This window comes from Sander vitreus, chromosome 7 (genome assembly GCF_031162955.1).
Source record: "Sander vitreus isolate 19-12246 chromosome 7, sanVit1, whole genome shotgun sequence".
NCBI classification, from domain to species: domain Eukaryota; kingdom Metazoa; phylum Chordata; class Actinopteri; order Perciformes; family Percidae; genus Sander; species Sander vitreus.
In genome coordinates this window covers 22,292,982-22,312,163 of record NC_135861.1, presented here as the reverse complement: position 1 = coordinate 22,312,163, position 19,182 = coordinate 22,292,982, and the positions used below count along the sequence as shown (strand labels likewise).

Sequence of the window (19,182 nt, the reverse complement as noted above, 5' to 3'; positions counted from 1 at the left end):
CTGGGACTATGTTTATGGATGAAAAATGAGAGTAGAATGTAAGTTCATGCAAGTTTGTACACAGTAAGACCAAACTCTCGGAGGCAGTGGATTTTCACAAGTTCAGACATGACAATTCCTTTAGGTTTGGGGCAGCAAGATCTCCTCCAGTTTTAAAAACATATTATTGGTTGATCTTGGCTAGAGGAGGCAGGAAACCAAAGGTTGGTTGACACAGTTATGTGGTTGAAGATAAAGAGTTTGGTAAACTGATAGTCTAGGCAAGGGGAATGAAAAGAATATCCAGCATATACATCCTTAGGAACCTCAAAAACATAACTGTTTTTACATTTCTGAAATTTGGTGAGCTGGGCCAGGCATGAAAGCTTGGTTAATTTTGGGGCTCAGAGTACAAAAATGATAGTGATGTAATGGGTAGGAAGGACTTCACTGTCATACATTCAAAATATACAATTTAGGCTAAGATAGTGTATGATGGCTCAACCCCCACCACAGCCAGTTGTGTTTCTGTCAGTTTGGCTGTACATACAGTAAAGGGCTAAGTAGATTTCATGTTTAAAAATTAAAATTCGTAATTCTGTCTTGTCGGATGTTTGTATTGCAGTAGGCGGAATTTACGAGACACTGTGCATTCAGAGTTACATGCCAATGGATGAAGTTGGTTTATAGAACTTTCTTCATAAGTTTTCTTCCTAGGGTACAAAGGTTTCAGTATGTTTCTCCACAATGTTGTGGAGTTCTGATAAATGTGTGTCTATCAAGTTAAAATCTCAAAGTGTAGGAATATGGACAAGCTCTTAGCCAAGAGAAAAGTCAAGAGAAACGCTTTGTGTCATAGAGTCAATGGCAAAAAACCAAGCCATGTAGTGCACAATGTAGCGTCTTTTAGCTTGTCAGCAGTTCAGGACAGGCTAACAGTGCCGCAAGCAACACCAGTCCTTGCCATGATGTAGGGCACACAACATTCGTATTATCAGTTGGAGACCCATCAGTCGACTGAGATTTTAAGTCAGTTTATAACAGTGTACGAGTTAGTGTACTGCAAACTACTGTATGGGCAAACTTGTAAAACTGGAGGAACCAGAAAGCTCAATGCACAGAGAGGAGAGAAGCAACTGTTGGAAAATAGTTTTCTCACTTGCACACTATGATACGGGTAAACACAATGTTGGGCACTCATAAACAGCTCCTGATATGTGTGATATAGAGTGAACCTGTGAGTGTGAAATGTCCTCTTAACATCCAGTATGAAAAGGGAATGATTACAGCAAGTAAAAAATTATTAAACTATCATTTAAGTATACAGTATACAGTAAGCATTGTTCAAATTGATGTTTAGCGTTCCGTTTGATACATTTAAATATTGAATACTCAGTAGTAGTCAAAGAAGAGGTTTAGAAACAGCACAGGAGGAAACCGAAAGCCAATGATTGGAAGACAGACAACACAGGCAAACATACAGTAAATTTAGTGATTTTAACCTTTGTTTCATTTTTATTTATTTCATGGTGAGATGTTTAAGTGGGGAAGAGATACACATCATGATTAACACTGTAAAAAGGTTGCTTTGAAAGAAGCACCAGGGGAATACCTCTTGTATTGTAATATTTACCATCCACACCCTCACACACACACACACACACACACACACACACACACACACACACACACACACACACACACACACACACACACACTCAAACTCCCAAATTACACACATTACGTGCAGGAGAGGAGTAACTTTAAGTACAGTAATGCATCACTCTGCATTTACATAGTTGAAAACATAATGTAGTCACTAACAAGAACAAATTGCATGCATTTACAAATAGAGTTCCATTCATGATATTGTAAATAGTTTGCACATAGATTCATGATGTTGTTAAAGAAATTCAACTTTTTGTTGGGTTTTGTTCACTGCGCATGATTTCTGCCTCATGTTGATTTATGATAAAACGGCATCCTTGCTGGAGGGTGGTTTCCCTCTGGCATTGAATCTTGAGTATTTTGTATCACAGTCAGAACATGTTAGTGCATTGGAATGGGATGACTCATGTTGTTTGCATACACATTTCAAGATACTTGAGGCACCATTGCTAAGAGTTTCAACACACAATTCATTACTATAAAGTGTTTAACACTTAGGAAAAATAGATTTTAAGTTGTAATGAAAACTCCAATGTACTCAGGGAAATATTCAAAAGATGCAGAAAATCACAGCCAGGTCAACCATGCTAAGGAGAGGAAAAAAGCTCTTTATCGAGATAAATTGTAGATGAGAATTTGTTGTTTGTGTGTGGTGTGTGTGTGTACATGTATATACATATATGTATGTGTATATGTGTGTATATGTATATATTTGTATTCATGTATTTCTCCGAATGATTTGTATATGCGACAGGAAGATGTTTGTTAAATAAGTAAATTTGTGGTGTCTTGTAATCCCATGTGGGATGGGCCAAAATGTTTGGCATGACACAGAAATAAAACATAACTAACTAACTAGCTAAGGTTTTCCCCAAAAGAAAGTAAATAAAGCAAATGAGACAGAAAGATCTCAGGCTCTTTTTACCAACTCTATATGTGTCTAAAGAGAGTTAAATTCAGTCTTTATGAAGATTTAGGTACAAGGCATCTTTCCTCCTCGTCTTCCTCCTCTGTTTCTTCATCCCTGGTATGGGGAACAGAGGTTAGCAGCAGAGTGTCGGCATGGACTTCTTCATCGTCCGACTGGATCACGGGTGTGTCGACTCCACCCCCACTGGTATCGCTGGAACCCGATGATGTAGAGGACATGCGTGACTTTGAGCCGTGTTGAACTTCATCTTGCCGTTTCAAAGGTGCGCGCTCCCTGTATACAACCTCTGCATCTTCATCCTCCTCATCCTCTTCTTCGTCCTCTGTGAACAGACGCTGTTAGAACATGTCTGCACCTGTTCTGTCAGTGCTATTTTTTTCAACAGGGTGCACCTGCATTATTCAATGTTTCCCATATATAAGATTGATATGGTTGGCCCACGCAAATAGATTTGCTAACTACAAAAAAAAAAAAAGGTTTCTCTGGTAGCGTTTCAAAATAAAAGTGCAGATTCATTTGAAAGGCTGCTGAAAAGGTTTCCTTGAAAATTAACTTCCCTGATAAAAAGTTTCAATGCTGTTTTGCAGCTGACCTCAGGTGGAGTTTTGACAAACCACAAATTAATAAGCTGGGGATTTCTTGATAAAAACACAATTACCAAAATAAAAAAATCATATCATATGGCTCTCCTGATTTACAGTGAAACCAGATGAGAAACCTAGATCAAATAAAAAATCTTTTGTTTTCCCATTAGATGGTTAGCTGAAGCACAAATGTAGAGATTGCAAGAATAGTTCATAGATTCAGTAATTCTTTAAACACTGATTATAGGATGTGATTTTGATAAATTTCACCTAAAATGTCATACAAAACTTACATTTTTTACCTCCAAAGAATGAAAAAGATACTTATTTTACTTTTGCCCATGAAACCCGCTTAAAATGTTTATGTACCTGTATACTTAGAATTTTACATATTCCTACACACTGATACAATACAGCAGTGCTGTGCATTTTGTCTCTGGAGCAGTCTTTCCATACAAAATAACCACACACTGTCCCAGTAACAAAATGTACAACCGTGTTTGGTTGCACCTGATGTAAAAAGAAAAAGAAAAGAAAAGAAAAGAAAGTTTGATGTGCATGTGAAATGTGCATGTGAAAATGGGATGGCTTTATGAAAGTACGGTGGCAGTAGGTCGATTGCAGCTCAGTGCACCTGGTAGTGGAGATGCCAGCGCTCCCTCATCTGCTCCTGAGCCTGAGTTGAGGAACACGTCCAGGGCCTCCTGGTCAGAGAAGTCCATCAGGTCCATCTGCTCCAGGACATCCACATTTACCTCCATAGAAGAGATACTTCCCATGGGGGCTGCATATAAGATAAGATAGAGTTTATTCAAATTAAAAAATATACAAAAAGTATTATAAGAAATAGAATAAATAGAACAACATTTATAATAATAATAGTTATATATAAACACCCTTATTAAAAACAGACAAGTAATATATATATATATATATATATACACAGATAAACAGATATAAAGATTAATAGAAATGTCCTATTGCACAGTAGGAGGTGACACGGAGTAATACATGAATAAATATGCATAGTGCAGACTATTGTAGTGTAGTGATGGCTCATGTTGCAGAATCAGCTAGCAGTGCCACATTATAATGTTGTATTAAAGAGTCTTGCTGCTGCTCGTATAAAGGACCTGCGGTATATGCAGGCAAAACAAAACATAAATACACCCTGTTTAAGTCAGAGGTAATGCATGTTACCAGCTTTTGAGTCAGACACCTGAATCTGGGTCTTTTTAAATTATCTTAATAAATAGTGACAATTAAACACAGGCTATGAGTGCATTTTGGAACTAGGGCTGAGCGATATGACAATATCGTTGCAACGTTATAAAAATGTCTATTGTATAAATTTTTTCTATATCGTTTCTATTGTGATGTCGAAAAAAACTAGCGGTCAAACTGCGTTACGGACAAATTTTACATCATTTTGACGACGCTTTACATTCTGATCCTTGCACGTTATGTTCATTTTGCAATTAAGTTGTTAATGAAATGAGAGAATACTCTGTACTTTCCATTTGTCAAGTATTTAATTCACACAGAAGTATACAAAAATAGGCTTTACCTTCTGGTCATTTCATATAGACTATTTATTGAATTACCAGAAAACATGCTATATTGTGTGATGTATATCGTTATCGATATATGAAATATCCTATATTAAAACAGAAGATATTTTAACCCTATTTTAAACCTGTAAATACTTTGCCAAATCTTCTTCTGAGCTAAGAAGATTTAAAACAGTTGCCGATGATCAGTATCTTTCAAAACATTTCACAACCAATTTTTATTTTCTTAAAATCAAAACACGTGAAGTATTTATGCCTCCAAGACTGGACAGTCACTTACGTTTCCTGCAGTCGACCTGCAGGTGAGCAGAGGGCAGGTAGTTGTCCACGTCATGCTGGTAGACTTCTTCAAAAAAGCGGTGTCTTTCCTTCAGCTTCAGGTGCTGAGCAGAATCATTGTCCAAAACCCGCTGAGAGTTGTCTTTCTCCGCTGACCACACAAACAAGACACGTACAAAAAAAACATTCAGTTTAATCACTTTTTACAGATTGCCTTGGAATTCCCTTTTCTTTGTATCTGTCCGCATTTCTTTAGAGTTTACTCCTTTTCTGTTCTTTTACTTGTGTTTTACCCAAAAGTATGTATATCAAAGAGGCACTGCAGCATACTTACCTTTTTCTTGATAGAAGATGGAATAAGAACTAGTTTAGAGACCATCTTGCGATGGGATCACACCAGCCACGACACCAAATCGGGCCATGGGCATTGCTACCCCCTACTTCCAGCGCTCTTGCTCAGACCACACCCATCTTTGAACTCTGCCTTTATTTTTGATCTCAATTAAAATCAAACGTTTTATGGCTGTATCTTGCACAGTTGTTGCGCAATCGCGGTGACAAAATCTGTCACAGACAGACAGACATACATAAAAAAATATAAACACCCAAGTACTAACTGCCACTGTTTGTCTCCAGGACCACATTTTGCCATGATGACTCAAACACACACTCACACACACTCACATACACAGACTCACAAGGTGACACCAATACCATACAATTCATAACAAGTGTTTTTAAAAAATATCAAACGGTTATGAAGATGTTTGTGGTTGCCTTGGTATCTTTCCTGCCTCTTACAGGAATATATTATATACAGGATATACAACTATCAAAGCTTGCAATGATCTGTGGATTTATGTCCTGTCATCTCCCATTATTAGCTGCAGGTTTTTTCTTTGTATTTGCCAAACCTCTAAACATTAAAGTTACCTGTCAAGCAACAGAAGTGACAGTAACTCATCTAAAAGAAACGAAGATAATTACCAGTCAACAGTCAACTGAGTATTATCAGTTGTCAAGATGTTGTCCGTGATTTATAAGTTTATTGTGAAAAGAAATGTCTCCCTAAAACTCAGACCTCAATAACATGATATGCTAATTTGTGAACTAGCAGTTAGCGTTAATGTACTGTAGAGTGTCTCCTATAACAAACGAAATAATCGCCATACCTATTGTATTAGTAACCTGATGCCATATACAGTATTCAAATACAATAGTTCTTGTTTTCTTTAGGGACTGTTCGTTTTTCATTTGAGGAGCTACCGGAGGAGTTTTGGTATCTTTAGTCAAAATAGACTTGACCCTCCCTTCGCCAGCAATACATTGTTCTATGACCCTCCAAAATAATTGGGAAAAAAGGCATGACCCTCACCAATAATATCTTGATGCATTCTGTACTGATTAGCGCTTGGCAACAATGTACAGATAGCCACTGTTTTTTACAACCATGACATACATGACTTAACCTCTGCTTTCTTATCTTACACATCACACTCCACTATTATGGTGGCCATTTCAGTAGATTTACTCACTAACGTTGTTGTGGAAACACAATAAGCATGGAAACTAAATGCACACTTCCTGCATTACTGCATTACTTCAAATATAAGTTACTCCTCTAGTAAACTAGTATTCACATTAAATAAAACAATAAAACATTGAGACCATTCAACAAAGCACACTGGGTAATAATCCATATTGACAGCTGGCCCGCCCAATCAGAAATTCAAAGTTAAGTGTGTGAGTGTGCAAAGCGCTAGCCTGGTCCTACCAGACTCTTGCACTGACATATATAAAATGGACCAACAGATCCCGTTGCTCTGGACGGAGACCAGTGAAGGCTATTAGAAGCGCTTATCTGGTGATGGCTGAGCGTTACTGCGCAGCCTCCAACTGAGCTCAAAGACGTAGATGTGACGTGAGCAACCTGTCTGAAAGTTGTACATCTTCTGGTAGCTGTGCCAAGAGAAATCTCAATCATTCCAAATCTTGCAGAGACGGAGAGCGTAGGTATATGTAAGGAGATAACATGGACACAGGCTAATTATTGCTAACTAAAATGCTAGTTAACATTAGTAATTAAACTTAAACAGCTAATGTGAGTCGAAACTGCCTGCGAGCTTCTCCTGTACTGTACGTAATTTCTCTACTGTGCGACAGTAAGTCGCGTGGTTAAGACACAATCGTTAGCCTATTTTTACAAAAACGTCTGCTACGGAGCCATAACGTGAGATACAAGGTAATGGAACCTCGTGTTTCTTTAGAAATAAACAATGGACAAATAGAGTCTTTAAACGCTTCAGATGTAAAGTTATTTGCTGTCAAAGTGGCGCCAAAATGAATGGCAGTCAATGGAATGCTAACGGGAGGTGATGGCTTGTTAGCATCAAAATGGCGCCATAGGAGCGCGTTCCGAGGAGAAGCTTACCCCCTTGGAGTCTGGCCACTCTCCATTGACAAGTGTTAACTTCCTTGAAGGTGGGTACTCTGTTGAAGTTTAAAACTGTTGGATCTGCCCAGAGCCACTAACTAGCGATGGGGGCCGAGACTGAGAGCTACATGGAAAAATATGCACCAAACAAGCCACTTTGAAATTTTGCTATATTTATGAATACAAAAACAGCAACCCCCCCCCACCCACACACACACACACACACACCCTCCCCTATTTTCCTCCGGTGGTCCATTCCATAAATACCGAACGGTCCATTAATCTTCTCTTTTCTTTCCCCTTTCAGTCAGCCCTTTCTGGGACTCTTCTTAAGGCAAAATAAATGTTTTCCTAATATTAGTCTGACCTCTAGTGGTCATGATCAAACAAACATGCAGTCTGAAAATCACTTTACAACAAATGGAGATTTGTATGAATGGCATTACATTAGCTATGTGATTAACCAAACATTTGATTGAACACTGCGGCAAATAGGTTTATTTTGAAGTAATAATTTGTGTGTGCCCAAAACTCAACAGTGTTCCCAATTGCACATTTTAACATTACAGTAAGGGGTAGTATGTTGGACTCTTATGCCAAAATCATGTAAGTGTAAGTGCATGTAAGTACAGATGTATCTAACTGCAACTTATACAGTAGTATCTCTGGTTCATGGATGTTGGTTGGTGTGCCAAAACAATGTTGTGTTCTGACAGAGTGGCTTTTGATTGGCCCTTGATTCGGAGTGTGTGTGTGTGTGTGTGTGTGTGTGTGTGTGTGTGTGTGTGTGCGCGTGTGTGTGTGTGTGTGTGTGTGTGTGTGTGTGTGTGTGTGTTTGTGTGTGTGTGTGTGTGTGTGTGTGTGTGTGTGTGTGTGTTTGTGTGTGTGTGTGTTGTCAAAATGCCCCTTACTCAAGCACCATCTCTAAGCTGCAGTTACTCCTTTCTTGGTGTTTGCAGACTTATATGTATGGGCAGAATCCGAACAGAAAAGGAAGAGTCATCTGTTGCAAACCTTCCAAATCTCTGAAGATCCCCTAGCTATCTACCAACGTGTGACTTTATTGGGATAATTTTTTTTATTTCAATGCAGACATGTTATAATAAAAACAAGACAGCATCTGTCCTTAGGTCTACCTTACAGCATCGACCTCTGCCATGCTGACCAGCTGTGGTTGTGTAACCGTGCTACATCCTCCTCAGCACACATTGTGCCTTCTCCCACTGGGCTCCATGACACTTTGACTCATGTCACAAGTTTTTTAATGTTTGTGTGTGTAAGTGTGTGTGTGTGTGTGTGTGTGTGTGTGTGTGTGTGTGTGTGTGTGTGTGTGTGTGTGTGTGTGTGTGTATGATTGCACTGTGTGTTCACATAAACTGTACAAGTCTGTGCTTATGCATTCATGCTTTTGCGTATGCATGCATTTAGTTAATGCTCATTTTGTCAACCAGTGTGTGTAACATGACATGTAAACATGTTAGTCATGGAAGCTTCCATGCAGATGGCAGATGGATTCAGCATGCACAGGAACAAAATTCACTGTACTTCATCTACAGACCTCTACATAGTGCTACTTTTCCTCTTGTTTGAAAACAAACACGTCTGTGTGACCTAGCCTGCCTCTTCAGACAGCCCCATCTCTGGAGACCTATGCTAGTCAATCTGTCAGTCACTCTTCCACAGCCCTGTAGGGGTGTGTGTCCACTGTCATGCACTAACAACAGCCTTTTATTCTGTCATTTAAGCTTTCTGTGGAGGCAGAAAACCACTCTGCGGTTCACAGTGATATTTCTGTTGGGAACGCAGTCAATGATATAAAGCTTACAGTGTTGTTAAATATAAACCAGTAGTGTCCAGACATGAAAGGAAATAATGTGATTATCAGTAATATATCTAACTAGAAAAAGTTGATATAGTGAAACATGCAGAGTTTATCTTATTGCTGTGGGTACTGTTATTGGTGGCATCAGATCACCAAACCCTGAGCTACATTGGGGAATTTTTTGTATCTTATATTTAAAAACTTTATCTTACTTGCAACACTACTTTGCATTACAGTTCTGGAGACAAGCAACCAATTCTGCTTCAGTCAAAAAGATTTTCTTGCAGATTTTTGCTTCAGTTTCTCAAAGGTGAGAATCTGCTTGTCCCTGTTTCAACATAAAACTAAAGATGTTTCATTTTTTCGACTGCTGGTTGTACAAACAAGACATTGGATTATATCATGTTGGGTTCCTGGCATTTTTGATTGTTTTTTGACGGAATTATTCAATGAATTGAAAAAAATAATCAGCAGATTATTCTGTTATGAAGATGATTAATTAATTACAGTACGTAACACCCTACTTCATGATGGTTTTTTTTTGTTTAATTTGACACCCATCTGTGTGTCTTCATATTATATACACTTGTGAAATAGGCAAAAAAATAGGGCTGCTCATAATCAATGAATGTGCAGATATTTTGTCTTGATTACTGTATTTGTGTGTGTTGCGTGGTTTATAGAAGAGATCAGCTCAGAAAACAATTAAATATGTCTGTCATAATGTCCTATGCAAAGTCATTGAATGCCTTGTTTTAATTGACCAGCACTCCATATAACAAAAAATATATAGTTTACAGTCATTTTAAGACAAAGAGAAGCACCAAATCCTCATATTGGAGAACCTGGAGTTCAAATGACCCTGCCCCCTCCCATCAGCTTAAGTGTGCAGTGCATAGATCATATTAAGCAGAGATAACTAAGGACGTCCTTAGTTATCTCTGCTTAATATGATCTATGCACTGCATACTTAAACGTACAATATGTAACTTTCTGCCACTACACAAAACAATGGATGGTAAACACGTTGGGACGTTGGGAAGTTGCTGGAATTATGGGAGTTTTTATTGCTAAACGCTATCGTTGATTAGAATGCATCTGTTCACGGACGAGTTTACCCATTCAAGTTTATTCACGTTACGTTTAGTAACGTTTATTCATGTCATACTAATAAAATAGCTGCAGTTTCCCCAACATAATTACGTTTTTCTTGATTCAATCTGTATTGGCAGCTAGCTGACCAGTTAGCTAGTGAGCCAGAAAGCTAACATTAGTGGCTAACGTTAGCAGGTTTTAGCTGCTGGCTAATCATTAGCCAGCAGCTAAAACCACACTATCACAGTATATTTCACATGCCAATGTCACCTTTTGGATTTTACCGGTTGGACGGGGTTTACTGTAATGCTAGCTAGCTAGCTACTCAACGAGGCTGAGAGACGGTGTGGGTAGGGATTGCAGGGGGACTCTCCGCGACGGTGATGATGTTCGATTGCTGTTGTCAGCAGCATGAGAACATCTCACAGCTGCCAGATCTCCCCCTTTACTTTTCTATAATCTTAACTATTCGTTTTGTTGCTTAAACCACCTTTTTGTCGGGTTAATTTAGCTAGCTAACTGTAAAGACAGCTAAACGCGAAGGGGGGAGAAATTCGGCAGGGAGGAGATTTACGGTACAAACACCGGTAACGCTAACGGAGACGTAGCTAGCTAACATTATGGATCGCCGATGTTGTGACTAGGATGCCTGGGTCTGCTATTCTCTGTTTCCCGACGCTTCATTAAACTGCCGTTAGCGTCGTAAGCACACGGCACCGGCTGGGGCTAACGGTAACTAGCTATTGCTACATGTCCCGGCTGTGTTGTCAGCTATCATCCCGAATGTAGTCTCTTTGTGCCGGGGGAGTGAGGCAGGCAGAGCGGGGTGTGCTTGCTGGCTGAATTAGCATTAGATTAATCGTCTATCTATACAGCTAACGTTAACGTTACTAGTGAACTTATTCGTGGGTTAGCGCAGTGCTGCTTTTATCCATGGTCAAAACAATCATACTACTAATAACTTTATGAGCGTGATGAACGGTGTTGTAACCCTATAATGTTATCCACCAAGCATTAGCTAGCATTAATGTTAGCTACTTGTCAACCAGCACATACATTGTAGTAACATTAAGCTGGATTAATATTCACATGTATCAATAAATAAAGTTTCTGCTGTATTACTGTGTTGCAAAGTGACATGTAAATAATCACAAAATGATGCCTTTTGGCAGAAAAAGCAGTGTTACAAGTATTCTTTTCTGTGACATTGTATGATTTACAATTACTCTCGAACGTAGCATCTGGGTGCCCATGTTTTGACGGAAGTTACGAGTAACTAGATGGTGAAAGGTTATATGACGTCACTGACGGGCGAATAAATTAAACGTGACGTGTCTGAAAATAAAATAACAGATTTCTCTGGGTTTGCCATTTGGTGGAAACATTTGGGATAGTGTAACTACAATTCAAAAAAATATATAAGATAGGTATGGTCGTTTTTAGACATTTTAATGCAGAAAAGTTACATATTGTACCTTTAAGCTGATTATTACAAACAAATAATGTGATTTAGTAATGAATATGTTTTTAAACAAAACATTAAAGAATAAGTAGTGACCACTAAAAAGTTTAATTACAACTAAATCTGGGTTTACAGCCTACAGGGCAATCTGATCTCACAGAATTCCGTGAAATGAACACGGCCCCTTACTTAAAATCTGTGGCAGTTTCATGGAATCGCAAAAAAATTCTGTGATGGGCCCACGGAAGAATTCTGTGAAATGAACATGGCTCTTTAAGTTAAGGAAAAGGTTGTGGGTGGGCTTACGTTTCCATGACACGCGGGACAACAACGGGACGGTTGGGTTTAGGAAAAGAAGAACGGGATGGTTGGGTTTAGGAAAACAATAAACGGTTGGGTTTAGGAAAAGAAGAACGGGACAGTTACGGTTGGGTTTACAAAACCTGACACGCGGGACATGATCCTCTGTCTCCTGGGTGAAAGTCCTGTGTTGTTTGACCCATCCACCACCCCAACCAACCTCCCTACACGGATTTTCGGGCTTTCATACTACTCGCTATCGTAGTCGCTCCTAATGCTACATCATCTTCTCGTTGACTTTACATTGGCATTGTTTTCCATGGTGGCCACACGGAATTTTCACACATTCCGTGCCACCACCACGTAATGCAGTGTTAACAGTTCGTGATCATTTCACAGAATTCTGTGAGAACAGGCTGTACAGGCTGATACAGCATTGACGAGGCCTATGATGATGAAACTACACAGCTTTGCAGGCTGGCCTTATGGTTTTCTCTCTCTCTTCCTCTCTCTCTCTCTCGTCGCTTTCTCTAAAAATCAAATTTTGCTACTCAAGTTGCCACTTGACATGCCCAACCCACGCACAAGCTCCTCTGCATGTTTCCATCTGTCTGCCCCAGCGTGGGAGAAAAACATGTATGTAAAAAGGCTGACTCATCCAGATAACCTCTGAGTTTTCTACCACCCTGCTGTGGAAGACGTAGGAGGTCCATTCAAATTGGGGTGTGAGACCCAGATGGTGTTCACAGCCTCCAAGAGGGAATCCCTTGCTTTTGACAGAGGTTATTAACGATCCTTATGTGACTGTTTAGCTCATCAAGTAAAGTATTTTTCCACTTTCAATCGGACGTAAGTTTAAGTCTCTCAAAGGCAGTCCAAAGTTAAATTGTCCAAATTGTAATGAAAATGAGAAATAGTTGCATAATGAATAATGAACGTATGAACACTGACTGCCAGCAAATGGGTGATACTGATGTTTGTTCAAGTTTGTGTAAGGGTCGGTGATCACAAAGTCTGATGAAACAGTCCTGGTGTTAAACGATAGCCTGGTCCTACCAGACTCTCGTACATTTCATTTCATCCATTGACAAGTGTTAACTTCCTTGAAGGCGGGTACTCTGTTAAAGGTTAAAACTATTGGATCTGCCCAGAGCCACTCTGGATCTGCCATAACCAATTGCTAATGTTTGGTCGTGACGTATGTCATGCGCATGTGCAACAAGAGGGGATACCGACAAGGCTTATATTTAGCATTAGCATCGCTAGCGTTAGCCTTAGCCAACTCTTTCACCACTAACGGAGCGAACTTTTCCCGAACCCCGTGGGGAGGAGGGCCACAACATCATGGCCACCAACAAAACTCAGCAAAGATTGTTCTTGCTCGGGCTTTAGCTTCTGGATATTCGGCAGCGGACTGAATGGCTTCGCTCGCATCTTTCTCCGCCACCATTATGGAACTAGTGCACAACCTCAACGTCATCGTTCTCAGCCACTCCCTCTGTTTGCTGATTGGACCCGGTAAAAATTTGACTGGAGAAAACCCAAGAATATACCGCAAACCCAGATGTAGTACTGAAGGAAAATGAAAATTGAGCGGAAGTACTTAGGAGGGTGGAGCCAGGCTAGTTAAACGAAGCAGCCCATTCAGTTTTTAGGCTGCTGCTTTACCCTTATAGGCTACGAAATACACGTATAGCTCACATGGAAAGGATTTGTTGTAGGTGGGTCAAGGAACAGAGAACGGCTGCGATGGCTGACTGTTTATAAAAGAGGAAGAAGAAAATAGGAGAGGAGAAGGAGAGGAGGTAGAATGCTTCAAATCTGCTGGTTCCACTGATTTACCAGATGTATTGTGTGTCTATGACTGCTGACACTGCACTAAAACACATCATGGCTTTGTTACAACCACTGATGGACAGTAAAAACAATATTATTTGAAAAAGATTGTTGACGTTGTGCAAAACGTGGCCCTGGCAGTGTCTTACATCTCAAACTCATTCTGCTGATGGTTACCCTGGGACACAGTAGCAGTGTTGTTACCCTTACCACTGCAGAACAGGATCCAGGAATTAGTCTCAGTCCAAGGACCACAACTCCTTCACAGTGTGAAGATGTACTCTGAGGACTGAAGGCTTCTGCGCTGAACCTGCACCTCCTCCCCAAATGATATTGTGATGTTTCACCATAGCATCATTACAAGGTCCTAACATTATGGAGCAGGAACATCAGCACCAACCTCTGAGAATATTCCCTTTTTTTCTTCAATTGAAGCCTGGGTGACTGATGGATTCAAGGCTGTGTTTTCTGTTTTATTATTATCTGGGGCAGGCTCTAGTTAATAGATGAGATGTACAGTAAGTACTAGTGATACAAAGACTTTCTTTGATCATGAAGCCCAACAACAATACAGTTATCTGGTTTATCAGTTTATCGCATGCATAAACTACACTGCAGACTGGAGTCTTTGAACGGGTCCAATGCAGGTAGAATGTGCATCAGCAGGTCCGCGTTATATTGCTCTGAGATAGTGGCTGCCCCTGCACTTTGTTTTGTTACGCCTTATACCAGCGGAAACACTAGGGGTGTTAGCAACCTCATCATAGAAGATTGTGATGTTTATTGCAACTTCAGTAATATCTGCTGCCTTTGTTCGACACAGCTGCGCTCACTCAGTGGAGCAGCTTTGCTTTGACCGTCAGAGGTACAGCAACCTTTAGTGATGTTGATTGGCTATTACTGTACTCTTAGTCTGGATCAACGGAAGTACATTTTCAGGATAATTGCCTGATTTCCTAACCTTCTGCTCTTTGTGTTGCCGTTCTCATACTCTGTTCGCTTCAGGAAACAACAACAAACTTTCAGCTAGCAAGCTACACGGTGAAAATGGCAAGTCTTGAAGAAAATTTGGATTGTGCAGCAAGGCAGGCCTGCTTTGTCTTTTCCGGGAATGATTGTAAAGATTTACAAGGAATATGTTTATAGCATTTACTATCTAACTGGGACGTTTTGGGACAGATTAGTGGGTATTACTATGGACAAAATACACACAGTGATACAACGGTAAGAAAGTTACGTTTAACCATGTATCCAGCTTATTATAATAGCTTGTTACTGTATTGTGTGAACACTTAACTTCATTTAATATTGTATGGGTGTAATGTGGCAGTTTCTTTTATCGGGGTACAAATGTTCCACCAAAACAAATTCCTTCTCGAGACTATTTTGCAGAGCCACCTTCGCTGCGTAAGGAGCTTAGCCCCGCCCAAGATGATTGTGATTGGTTTAAAAAAATGCATATAACCCAGTGCGTTTTTTTTTTCTCCTATCCCAGAATGTAGTCCACACAGCATTCCGCAAAAATGTGCTCTGGTTCATTGGCATTTCTTTAAACCAATCACAATCATGAACTTGTTTTGGTGGAACATGTACTTTCAAAAGTTGTTTTAGTCGTGCAACAGAAAACTCAGATTGACAGATAGGCTAGCTAGCTGTCTGGATTTACCCTGCAGAGATCTGAGGAGCAGTTAATCATAGTCCTCATAAATCAACCAGAGTTTATATTTCCAACACAGAAAGCGGAAGGAAACGGACATCGGCTGAAAAGACATGCATCTGGCGGAATTTCCGCAATCCCGGCTTTGGGTGGGACATTAAGTGAGACAGAGTGGTGACTGCAGACAGAAAAAGGCTGCATACACTTACACTTATTTTCACCCAAAATTATGCATTATACCGAAGACATTTAAATAAGTCGGATTTCAACAGATTTTCCCATTCAAAAACTGTAATTACCCGATAATGGAAACAATGTACTTAACTCTATAGCTCTTTCACCATAAATACTCCTGTTTGTTCATCTCTATTTGGGAAAACACGTAAAGAAAAGACTTCACTCTGGCTTGAGACAGAAAGACAAATCCTGTAGGCTACTAACCGTGTTAAACTTACAGTATTTTAAGAGCTGCCGTCTGAAATTCCATAACACTTGTGATCTGTCACAGGACCTATGCCCCCTACCCAGAAATCCCTGCTCCATCTCAGCCCACACTGAACCATAATTACCTAGGGCTTACTGTTACATAATGCTGGTGCAATCCTTCAACTGCACAACACTGGACTCCTACTGATTTGTAGTGCATGATTATGCAGTTTAGCGTTTAGGTTGTGTGTACATGCATGTAGGATGTGTTGGCTGAGTTTGTAGGAAAGAAAGGAAGGAAGAAAGAAAAAAAGGGAGTTTGTCAAAGAAAGGAGAATCTGGTGTTATGCAACCTGAGCCTGCTGTGCATTATTCCCGGTAGAAAGTAGCTGTAGTGTCAGTGATTTGAGGCAAAGAGCTTTACCAGGTCTGCTTGCCTCAGCTAAGTCTCATACTGACAAAAACAAGGGTGCAGTGACGCCATGCATTTTGTGCATTTGTTGTGTGTCAAGAGAAACGCACACTGAATAGAAAGAATTTCATTGGCTTTAAAACGGCAAGAAAACCTTTCTTTTTTTCTTGTTTCTTTATCCTCTTTGTAGTCCACATTTCCTCAATCATCCTAATTCTATCTCCATTAGACATTTTCCCTCTTATATTGCTGTTGATCAGATCATCAGTACTTCTTTATGTCTAGGAATCTAACACAAGATGTAGCAGTGGGTGGTCCAGGGCCAGAGGTGACAGTTGAGCTGAAGCACATGATTTTTTTCATCCTTCTGATTATTCTTCCATGGTCTGATCCTTTAGCAACTTCCACTGCTCTGCTCCCAATAATTCACACTGCTCGTCTTTATACTCCCATCAAAATGTGCTAAATTACACGTCTGTCTCTGTCGTGTTGTTTTCTTTTGCCCCAGCATGCATGTTTCTCTCTTTTTTCTGGCTACCTTATCAGTATATTTTCTATGATGAAAACATTCAACTCTAAATACATCATTAGCCGCTCTGTGTCATTCTAATGGTGCAATCATACTGTACATCAAGAGTCCTGGGAACTGCAAAGCAGGGAACAAATGTTCCCATTGAACCAAAGAGTCACATGGTGCAAGCTTTCAGTCCCCCTGTGGCAAATGGAAAGAAATCCCATGATCATATTTCTGTTTTTAGTGAACAGAGAGAGAGAGTGTTTGTGTTTGTGTGTGAGAGAGAGAGAGCTAGTAAGGCAGTTGCACTGCATGGCCAGTCACATTTGACAGCCCATCTATCTCAAACTCCACGCCTCCTCTAATGCAGCTTCTTATTCCCCCGGGGGCCGATGATGGTGTCACCCGGCTCTCAGCAGTATACAGCCACATCATTTTTTGGTATTGCTATTATTTACCGAGCCAATCGCTCTCCTATGCTGGCCTCATGGCCACAGCAATCCATCAAGCATAAATCATTTATGAGTGAGATCACTGCACCACAACAGCCACCTCCCGCGCCATGCTTCCCCACTCCCCTCACCACCCACGCACACAACACATCCATAAACACACAGCCGTGTAGTAGAAAGTGAATCCAGACAGCTCATTTATGATACCACCTATTTCTGCTACACCCACCGTCATCATACTACGTCATACTGCAGGAAGCTCTACCTACAAATACTTTACATAAACACATCATTTAAATCAAGACTACATCATTACTTTACTCTCATCTTCAGCTTCCTATGATCCCAGTGCTGTGATTGTATCTTGAACCTTGTCTGACCACCTGCTCCGTAAGTGTCTGATCAGATTGTGTATTCCCAGGCCAATTCCCAAAGCCATTAAGGCACTTCACTCAGGGCTAAATGCAAAAATGATCTCCAACAATGCCCACTTTTCCTGATTTAGGTCAGTCATGACAGGGCTTTCAATAGCTCATAGCGCTCTGTCTTTAGTCTGTAAACATTAAGAAACACTCACATGCAAATATATGAAAATATCGCTTATTCTATTGACACTTAAACACAAAGAAACACCTCTTGTGAGGTAATGTGTTCAATTAGAAAGCAAGACAATGTTTCTCTGGCAAGCAGGTAGCAGTTAGCCTGTCTTCCCTGTCTTCCCTGTCTTCCCTGTCATCCCTTCTATATAAAGACCATCTTCCTGTAGCTTAGTCAGACTCTAAGAAGTAGTTGTTATCCCTTCACTGTGATTAAACCTCATCTGCATCAACAGTGTTGCACCAGCATTAAGGCTGTCAAGCTAATTTAGTTAAAAAGAGAAGGCCTATGGCTATACCTATTACTTTGGGAAATTAGTTTTTAACAGTAGCTGCTAATAAGGCTTGGTTCAAGGCTGGACCGAGAAGTAAAAGGATAAACTGAACATGTGTAATTGAGTGTTTTTTCTGTGTGTAATAATATAATGAATCCTTGGAGGACAGTTTTCAATAACATAAACCATAAGAAATTATGTAACAGCCATGCAGTTCCTATATACACGCTGTGTGTAACATAAGGTACAGCTAATATTGATCTGTTATCCTATCAAATAGCTAACTAATACTGAATTAAACATCTCTCATGAACAGTTAACTATTTTGTTGTGAATGAGTCGTGATTCATGTAGAGCTGAACCAGCAGTAAGGAATTAATACCCTTTGTACAATTTTATAACACTTTCCCTTGCCCCCCATATGCAAAAGCATCCGAAGGGGCTGTACTGTGTAAAGGAATGTAGTAAATACCTGCCCAGAGTGAAAAAAAGAGCACATTTAGTGTTAAATGCAACAACAATGCAGAGTAAATCCCTATACAAGACATTAAGTTACAATAAACTGTACAATACTGCAAGTCTGTTTTGTACCACTTTTTCTTCAGCTACATTTCTGTTAGCTCATACACTGTTGGTTACTTACATGCCAGACGTTTGTTGTGGTTGGTTGACCCAGTAGACGACATGATCCCGTGGATGTGGGACTGGTTGAAGAGAGTGTTTTGCCTTTGAGTGTGTGTGGATTTTTCTTGTCCCCTCCTGTCAAGGCTCCAGGACAGGATGCTGGTGTGTGTAGTGGCTGGTCATCTAGTCATTGCATCTCTTGACTTTGGCACCAGGACTATCAAAGACTATCTACTCTGCTATGCCTTTTTGCTGTATTTGCTGT

General features: G+C 40.1%; 1 protein-coding gene across 1 annotated transcript; it reads right to left on the bottom strand.

Annotated features, from left to right (window-relative positions):
* Window positions 1–1,616: 1,616 nt before the first annotated feature.
* Window positions 1,617–19,144, bottom strand: LOC144521097 (dysbindin-like). The gene is made up of 4 exons (XM_078255397.1): window positions 18,937–19,144; window positions 5,014–5,163; window positions 3,797–3,946; window positions 1,617–2,900 (listed from the first exon to the last, which is right to left on the bottom strand). The coding sequence occupies exons 1-4, from the start codon at window positions 18,977–18,979 to the stop codon at window positions 2,611–2,613; spliced, it is 633 nt and encodes a 210-aa protein (XP_078111523.1). The 5' UTR covers window positions 18,980–19,144; the 3' UTR covers window positions 1,617–2,610.
* Between the last annotated feature and the right edge of the window lie 38 nt (window positions 19,145–19,182).